At 39.1% G+C, this 10,000-nt stretch overlaps 1 protein-coding gene across 1 annotated transcript in view; it reads right to left on the bottom strand.

The window, feature by feature from the left end:
- LOC135196089 (keratin-associated protein 5-2-like) overlaps positions 1-9,511 on the bottom strand; it is an 11,031-nt gene extending 1,520 nt beyond the window's left edge. Inside the window, exons 1-6 of the mRNA XM_064222543.1 lie at positions 9,461-9,511; positions 8,180-8,280; positions 6,922-7,282; positions 5,827-5,958; positions 1,091-1,201; positions 66-185 (exon numbers count right to left, since the gene is read on the bottom strand). Of these exons, the coding sequence (XP_064078613.1) occupies positions 66-185; positions 1,091-1,201; positions 5,827-5,958; positions 6,922-7,282; positions 8,180-8,230 (775 nt within the window). The 5' untranslated portion in view covers positions 8,231-8,280; positions 9,461-9,511. The remainder of the gene's footprint in view (positions 1-65; positions 186-1,090; positions 1,202-5,826; positions 5,959-6,921; positions 7,283-8,179; positions 8,281-9,460) is intronic.
- Between the last annotated feature and the right edge of the window lie 489 nt (positions 9,512-10,000).

The following is a 10,000-nucleotide window of genomic DNA, read 5'->3' as shown; positions in this document are numbered from 1 at the left end:
CCGAGGGGCAATTTAATTTTTTCTTAAATGATGAAAATTCCAAGTAAGCCTATTCGGTACCGTACCATTGACCTTCTTTTTGCAACATTTGCAGCCGGTAGTCCCCATGCAGGGGCCATCTTGGTACTCCGTTTGTCGGCAGATCTTCCTGCAGGTGCCGTTGCCTCCGCAAGTTCCCTCGCACCCTGGGGGGAGAGGGGGGGGGGAAGAAGAAGAGAATTGAGTATTCATTCTTTTTCTTCTTCTTTATACAGATTGCAACCCTGTCTTTGTGAATAGCCGGCTGCTTGAGTCCTTTTTATGCTGCTTGTTCCCAGTACCGTCATGTCTTTTTATTAAACCTTTCTCTACGTCTACGAGTGGAAACGTTCTCTCTCTCTCTCTCTCTCTCTCTCTCTCTCTCTCTCTCTCTCTCTCTCTCTCTCTCTCCACGGTGTTTTTGATGCAAAGCAGATATCTAGTAAAGTCTAATCTCCATTCATCTTATGAAAATCTAGTTAGTAATGCGATTGAACTTGCATGTAATATTTACGCTAATTTTTGAATTTTTAGAGATGTACCATTCCTAATATAAACTTTGTAAATCTTCACAAAGCAAAATAACATACTATCGTAAGAAGCATTCATTAAACGTAATTCTTTTAGTATCACAATAATTAACTTTTTTTATTATGAAATGAACTGATACTTATTGGCGGCTTATTGTCAAAATATTACAAAAGTTGATACAGAAGTGAAGCCTTTTCTAGTATGCCACAAAGAGATGAACACAGTATACAGCGCGGTATGTTTTCCGTAGGGTGTTAGTGTAGTCAGTGCACCTCACCCGAGGCACTGTAGCAACCCACCCCATTTATTCCTTTAAGATTGTACCTTTATTCATATTCTCGCTCTTCCGTCTTGCTATCCACCCTCTCCTAACTATTTTTTCATAGTCTTTCCAACCTCTTTATAGTTTCTATCTCCCTTTCAGCGCCGAATGACTCGATAGGTCCCAGCGCTTGGCCTTTGGCGTGGATTCTATATCCTAGCCCGGTATGGTATCGTTAGCAACGATAAACAACAACAATAACGTTACTGTCATACTCACGTTGGCAACATCTGCACTGAGAGGAGCCCATACAAGTACCAATCTGAGTCTCCCACAGGAAATTGCAGAACTTCCTGCATTGGCCATTCTCTCCACACGTCCCCCTACATTCTGCCAGGGTTCAAAGAAAACGACTAATTGGAATTAATCGTCCAAGATGAATCAAAACCCTAAATTGATGCAACACTTGTGGGCATAGTAAAGTCTCCACTTATGATGAATGAAGCTGCCTTTAGTCTCAATCGTGATAAGGGGCGAATTGCCGAATGCTGTAGTTGGTTAGGTATGAGGTTGAACTACTTTAAAACGAACACACTGTTGATTAGTATCTGCTGATTATAATAATAATATAATAATAATAATAATAATAATAATGTGGGCTTCTTCCATATGAATATTTGTTCATCTTCTAATAATAATAATAATAATAATAATAATAATAATAATAATAATAATAATAATAATAATAATAATTAATGTGGGCTTCTTCCATATGAATAGTGGTTCTACTTCTAAATAATAATAATAATAATAATAATAATAATAATAATAATAATAATAATAATAAATAAATAAAATGTGGCGCGTGGAGGAGTGGGTTAGGTCGTCAATAGACTTACGTCAAGTTAAGCAACATTGGAGCTGGTCAGTCGTGGATGGGTGACCGCTCTCCTCGGCGTTGATTCCTTGGGAAAGGATCTTTACCATAATTTCCTCAGTCTACTCAGCCGTAAATGAGTACCTATCCCTGATGGAGTAGGGTCCAGCTATGGGTTAAATAGCAAAAACTCAGCAATGATGGAAAGAAATGAAGGAATAAACGACAACGACGTAAATGGAACCTCTGGCAACAGAGGAGCTTCGTCCGGCAACCAGGTATTCAACCCAAGTGAAGGGGAAGGAAGGCGGTCAGGTACTTGGAGGTCGTCATCCAGCAAACTGATCACCACAACGAGAGTAATCAACAGCCTGAGATTGGAGCTACAGAGGCAAAAAGGAAGAAATGGACAAGAGAAGAAAATAAGGAAATATGGAGATGCTACATCAGAAGCAAACCCGACGGAGAGAGGATATAGAAGAAGATTGGTCAACATCTGGAATGAGAGGAATAACACCCCCCAAACAGAGCAGAGGCTGGCAGACCAAGTAAGGAACATAAAGAAAAAGAACTGGCTCTCCCCAACAGAAAGAGAAGAACTGGAAAGGGAAATGTCACACGACAACGAATTACACGAAGACGAACTGATAGACGATGCCACAGAAAAAACGACAGGGAGGATGAGGTATCAAACAACGACACAAACGAAGAAACACCGACGAAAGTAACGGAGAGGACGGGAATGGGTAGAAAAGATTAAACAATGGATGGAGCCAGACACAGAGAGAATAAAGATCCCCTCCATGAAAGCCTACAACACCAAGAAATTAAGGGAGAAAACAAGTGAGGTCAATGAAATAATGGGTATAATACACACCACCAGTATCACAGAAACAAATAACTTGACTAGAGGCAGGAGCAAGATTAGTAGCAGAACTGATGGGGATTCGAACACAACACCACACAACCAACCCAACAGAAACCAAAACAGCAACCTCCTTGGAAAAGGCGCCTGGAAAAGCAAATCATGGTGATGAGATCTGACTTGAGTAAACTGAAAGAGATGGCAGAAAAAAGGCTAAGAAGCAAGAAAACAAAGGAGGAACTCAACGAGAATACAAAGTACAAGAGAGGGACTAAACAACACAACATAGATGTAAAACAGAGGCTTAAGGCCAAAGCACATAAGATCCAACGGTACATGAACAGGAATAAAGGGATACCAACAGAACAAACTATTCGGAACCAACCAGAAAAGACTATACAGCCACCTAAGAGGGGAAGACAACCACCCAGAAATTCCTGAAGCCGAACCAAGTAAGAGACTCTGGGAAAACATATGGAGCAATCCGGTATCACACAAACAAACATGCAACATGGCTCCAGGAAGTCAAGGAAGAAGAAACAGGGAGAATAAAACAAAGATTCACAGAGATCACGACAGACGCAGTCAGACACCAACGAAAAGAAAATGCCAAACTGGAAAGCCCCAGGTCCCGATGAAGTCCATGGATACTGGCTCAAAAACTTCAAGGCCCTACACCCACGAATAGCTGAACAACTCCAGCATTGTATCTCAAATCCCCAAGCACCCAAATGGATGACCACAGAACAACATCCTTAGTACAAAAAGACAAGAGTAAGGAAATATAGCCAGTAACTACAGGCCTATCACCTGCCTACCAATAAGATGTGGAAGCGTTACTAACAGGTATCATCAGCGTTGAAAGGGCTATACAACTACCTAAGGAGGAGAAACAAACCATCCCCCATCCCCCCCCAACATAAAGGCTGGCAGAAGGAAGTGTAGGGGCACAAAAGACCAGCTCCTGATAGACAAAATGGTAATGAAGAACAGTAGGAGAAGGAAAATCCAACCTAAGCATGGCATGGATAGACTATAAGAAAAGCCTTCGACATGATCCCACACACATGGCTAATAGAATGCCTGAAAATATATGGGGCAGAGGAAAACACCATCAGCTTCCTCAAAAATACAATGCACAACTGGAATACAATACTTACAAGCTCTGGAATAAGACTAGCAGAGGTTAATATCAGGAGAGGGATCTTCCAGGGCGACTCACTGTCCCCACTACTCTTCGTAGTAGCCATGATTCCCATGACAAAAGTGCTACAGAAGATGGATGCCGGTACCAACTCAAGAAAAGAGCAACAGAATCAACCATCTGATGTTCATGGACGACATCAAGCTGTATGGTAAGAGCATCAAGGAAATAGATACCCTAATCCAGACGGTAAGGATTGTATCTGGGGACATCAGGATGGAGTTTGGAATAGAAAAATGCGCCTTAGTCAACATATAAAAAGGCAAAGTAACGAGAACTGAAGGGATAAACCTACCAGATGGGAGCAACATCAAACACATAGATGAAGACAGGATACAAATACCTGGGAATAATGGAAGGAATGGGGATTAAAACTATCCAAGAGATTGCAAAGGAACAACGATCATGGAAAGAATATATGCAGAGACTCAAGTTTATACTCAAGTCAAAACTCAACTGCTGGAAATATGATAAAAGCCATAAACACATGGGCAGTGCCAGTAATCAGTACAGCGCAGGAATATGGAATGGACGAAGGCAGAACTCCGCAGCATAGATCAGAAAACCAGAAAACATATGACAATACACAAGCACTACACCCAAGAGCAAATACGGACAGACTATACATAACACCAAAGGAAGGAGGGAGGGACTACTAAGTATAGAGGACTGCGTCAACATCGAAAACAGAGCACTGGGGCAATATCTGAAACCAGTGAAGACGAGTGGCTAAAGAGTGCTTGGGAAGAAGGACTAATAAAAGTAGACGAAGACCCAGAAATATACAGAGACAGGAGAAAGACAGACAGAACAGAGGACTGGCACAACAAACCAATGCACGGACAATACATGAGACAGACTAAAGAACTAGCCAGCGATGACAATTGGCAATGGCTACAGAGGGGAGAGCTAAAGAAGGAAACTGAAGGAATGATAACAGCGGCACAAGATCAGGCCCTAAGAACCAGATATGTTCAAAGAACGATAGACGGAATAACATCTCTCCATATGTAGCAAGTGCAATACGAAAAATGAAACCATGAAACCACATAGCAAGCGAATGCCCGGCACTTGCACAGAACCAGTACAAAAGAGGCATGATTCAGTTGGCAAAAAGCCCTCCACTGGAGCCTGTGCAAGAAACATCAGCTGCCTTGCAGTAATAAGTGGTACGCGCACCAACCTGAGGGAGTGATAGAAAACGATCATGCAAAGATCCTCTGGGACTACGGTATCAGAACGGATAGGGTGATACGTGCAAACAGACCAGACGTGACTTTGATTGACAAAGTCAAGAAGAAAGTATCACTCATTGATGTCGCAATACCATGGGACACCAGAGTTGAAGAGAAAGAGAGGGAAAAAATGGATAAGTATCAAGATCTGAAAATAGAAATAAGAAGGATATGGGAAATCGTACCCATAATCATAAGAGCACTAGGCACGATCCCAAGATCCCTGAAAAGGAATCTAGAAAAACTAGAGGCTGAAGTAGCTCCAGGACTCATGCAGAAGAGTGTGATCCTAGAAACGGCACACATAGTAAGAAAAGTGATGGACTCCTAAGGAGGCAGGATGCAACCCGGAACCCCACACTATAAATACCACCCAGTCGAATTGGAGGACTGTGATAGGATGCAACCCGGAACCCCACACTATAAATACCACCCAGTCGAATTGGAGGACTGTGATAGAGCAAAAAAAAAAAAAATAAAATAATAAATAATAATAATATAATAATAATAATAATAATAATAATAATAATAATAATAATGTGGGCTTGTTCCATATGAATAGTGGTTCATCTTCTGAATAATAATGATAATGATGAGGGCTTGTTCTATATGAATAGGGGTCATCTTCTGAATAATGATTAATAATAACAATAACAATAATGAAAATGTGGGATTGTTTTATATGATTAGGGGTTCATCTTCTGAATAATAGTGATAATAATAATGTGGGCTTGTTTCATATGAATAGAGTTCATCATCTGAATAATAATTAATAATAATAATAATAATAATAATAAAATAATAATAATAATAATAATAATCAATTCTACTTACGGACGCAACAGCCGCATTCGCTGGGATCTGCGCCGCAACGAGTTATCCGGATAGAGTTCTCCGTACTTGAGCAGCCGCTCTTGCACGTGCCGTCATACGTGCATGTGCCGTTGCACGGACATGCCGAAGTCGCTGAAGGGATCAGAGAAAGGGAGGGGGATGTCATAAATGGGCGTAGGATTGGGATTCGGTGGTTTGAAGTATTTTTTTTTTTTTTTTTTTTTTTATTCTGGGGGAAGGGTGGTTAGTATAACTACTGTGGAGTACCACAGGGGATTTGGAACCAAAGCTGATTAGGAACGGGGGGGTTTTTTTTTTTTTGGGGTTGTGGTATTATACTTTGAAAGTATATATATATATATATATATATATATATATATTATGATTATATATATATATATATATATACACACACACAAGCGAATACCACAGGAAAATGACAGGTGTTCGATTATGTGCTGACGTCACGCACATCTGTTGTGATTTTTTAAGCATATATATATATATATATATATATATATATATATATATATATATATATATATATATATATATGTGTGTGTGTGTGTGTGTGTGTGTGTGTGTGTGTGTGTGTGTGTATGTGTGTGTGTAATGTTTAATACCATTTACATATGGTGTATACATATATATACATATATGTGTGTATATATATTTACGTATATATTTATCAAATTATATACTGTATATACAGGATGTCCATAGAATCCCAGTACCATTGCAAGCAATTAATACTTGTGATGGTACTGGGACTTTATGGACACCCTGTTTATTATTAAATATGTATATAAATATAGTACATACACACACACTTTTTAAGAGAAAGCATTGCCTCCTCGCAAGGAATTCGCGTCAAACGAAAGTGACTATTCTCAGACTCACGCAAGATACAGGTGCAAAAGTGACTATTCCCAGACTCACGCAAGATACAGGTGCAAAAGTGACTATTCCCAGACTCACGCAAGATACAGGTACAAAAGTGACTATTCTCAGACTCACGCAAGATACGGCTACAAAAGTGACTATTCTCAGACTCGCGCAAGATACGGCTACAAAAGTGACTATTCTCAGACTCACGCAAGATACAGGTGCAGCCGCCATAGGAGCCGGCGCCCAGACACAGAGCATCGTCGTAGCAGGGGAAGAACCACTTGAACCACGAGGGCAGACACCAACCCCCCCTCTCCCGACAAACGTCCGATTGCTTGCAGCACTCGGCCACCGAGTCGTCGAAATTCGCGACGTCCTCCGGAGAGGTTATCCCGAAGTAGTTGGCCACCTCCGTCAGACCTCGGTGGTTCCCCGTGGTCAGCGCTGGGATCTCCTCGATCTTGCTGCCGTGGTGGATGTTTGCGTTGCCCTTTTTGTTGATGTGTGCAATCATCACCTCTTCGCTGCAGTAGTCTGGTAACAGCGCTTGGGCCAGGGCGTCCTGCTGCTGCTGGGGAGGAGGAATCCCATTAGAATTGTCGTTTTTGCGAAAGGAGCTGATTTTATCGTTTTCTTTCAAGGAATGTTATGCCAGAACTGTTCACGCATGCGCGTCATATAGAGCTGGGACATTGGGGAGTATTTTCACATACCAATATTATTAATATTTTCCAGGAGGAATATTTTCGGAAATTTCGTTTTAGAACTGAGGCATTGGGGATTATTTTTATACCAATATTAATAATATTTTCCAAGAGGAATATTTTCAGAAATTTCTCTTTAGAGCTGGGGCATTGAGGATTATTTTTATACCAATATTAATAATATTTTCCAAGAGGAATATTTTCAGAAATTTCTCTTTAGAGCTGGGGTATTGAGGATTATTTTTATACCAATATTAATAATGTTTTCCAAGAGGAATATTTTCGGAAATTTCCTTTTAGAACTGAGGCATTGGGGATTATTTTTATACCAATATTAATAATATTTTCCAAGAGGAATATTTTCAGAAATTTCGTTTTAGAGCTGGGGCATTGAGGATTATTTTTCTTCTGATGTTCATAATATTTTTCAGGAGAAATATTTTCAGAAATTTCGTATTTGAACTGTGGCACTGGGAATTATATTTTTACCAATATTATTAATATTTTCCAGGAGAAATATTTTCAGAAATTTCGTTATAGAGCTGGGGCATTGAAAATTATTTTTCTACTGATGCTAATAATATTTTCCAGGAGAAATATTTTCAGAATTTTCATTTTTGCGAAAGTACCTAAAATCTTTGTTTCCTTTCAAGGAATGCAATGTTGACACCAGAACTGTCACGCATGCTTGGCATATAGAATTGGAGCATTAGCACTTTTTTTTTTTTAACCAATATTCAAAATATTCGCAAAGTTCATACCTGGCCAAAGAGGATAATCCCGGCGCAGATTATTGGAAGCCGACGAAGCATCCTAGAGGTCAACGAGTAGTTATTTGACCTGACCTATTGTAGTAGTCAACCTGTAATGAAAAAAATAAATCAAACCTAATGAATGATACCAATAACTTATTATCTAATTCGCAAGTCAGTCTCTAATTCTGCAAAACAGTTTTAAATTTACACTTTCAGTACAAAACTGTTTTAAATTTGCATTTACAGTACAAAACAGTTTTAACTTTGCACTCTCATCAAAATACTTTTAAATTTGCGCTTTCAGTAACAAACAATTTTAAATTTGCTCAATCAATATAAAACAGTTTTAAATTTGCACTTTCAGTATAGAACCGTTTCAAGTTTGCATTTGTGGTATAAAACCGTTTCAAATTAATGTTTTTTGTGCAGAAGACTCTCGTTTTTGATTGAGGATACTAAGTTACGAGTTTCCGTGTAGTTTTGGAACTTTTTCCCAGCTTTCGTGGTCCCTGGTCGTTACAACGTCCCATCTTACGAGATGGGAGACTTGCCATCATTAATTTCCACTTTTTTTAACACTCATTAAGGGTTTTTGCACGTTTGTGTCTGCACTTAGAAAAAACTAAAAGGTCACATTATTAAAAAAAATGGACTTCACCATATTACGATCTAATTTTTGGTAGAATATTGTCAGTATTTATGAACAACAGATTACGTTCCCGTAAGTTTCTGCTGCTGTGGATTAATTTTCGTCTGGTTGGGCTGTTTTCTTTTTATATAATAATCTATAATTATATCTATATGTATTATTTCCTATATAAATATATATATATATATGTGTGTGTGTGTGTGTGTGTGTGTGTGTGTATATATATATAATATCAGGGAATGTGTAAGGGACTTGAGTTTTGTACGGAATATCTGGGCTGTGGGACCTTATTTTCTTGAACGGATTGATTCTGTGTGACCCTATTTTCTTGACCAAATCGTTCTTGTCTGACCTTATTTTCCTGTACGGACTGATTTTGTCTGACCCTATCTTCTTGAACAGACCTTTTTGCCTGACCTTATTTTCTTGAACGGATTGATTCTGTGTGACTTTAACTTTTTTGAAGGGATCGTTTTTGTCTGCCCTTATTATCTTGAATGGATCGTTTTTTTTTTATTGGACGAACGGATCGTGTTTGACTGGCCTTATTTCTTGAACGGAACTTTTTCAAGAAATCACACCCACTAAAAACACTTTTCGTAACGAATCTGAAGGGGACACGACAACACTCAATCGACCTGAGAAGGAACCGCGCTCACGTCAGCACCTTACCGGGACCGTCGGAAGACGAAACCAGCTCGGCAAAAGTCGTGTCTGTGTGGAAAAACAGTTTTTCTGTGAGAAAAAAAAAATGTTTGGATCACAGATGTCCATCTGACGTGTGCCATAATGAAGGAAGACTTTTAAAAATGCATCAGACTTTCAAATTTCGAAGCGAACGACTTGTTTCTCGCCGTCCTAATGAGCTCGTTAACCTGATGACTAATATACTGTATTTTCGTCTAGTGACCTTAAATGGCGGAAGGAATTAGATTAATAACTTATGCATAAAGGATTGTAAGTTATTCAAATACGCATATCATTATTCCCAAATGTGTCAGTTTAAGAAAAAATGTACAGCAGTGGGCGAATGGTTTTATATAATAAATTAATTAAATCACCCAGTTTTATTTTTCATAATAATGTCGTCTTATGCATAGCTAATTGAAGCAACGTGTTAAATTACTACGTAGACTTCTTAATCACTTAAAAATGTTGTACCTCAGTGCTCCGCTCAT

Source organism: Macrobrachium nipponense, chromosome 17, assembly GCF_015104395.2.
Source record: "Macrobrachium nipponense isolate FS-2020 chromosome 17, ASM1510439v2, whole genome shotgun sequence".
Lineage (NCBI taxonomy): Eukaryota > Metazoa > Arthropoda > Malacostraca > Decapoda > Palaemonidae > Macrobrachium > Macrobrachium nipponense.
The sequence above is the reverse complement of the archived record's forward strand: the minus strand, read 5'-3'. Positions and strand labels throughout refer to the sequence as shown.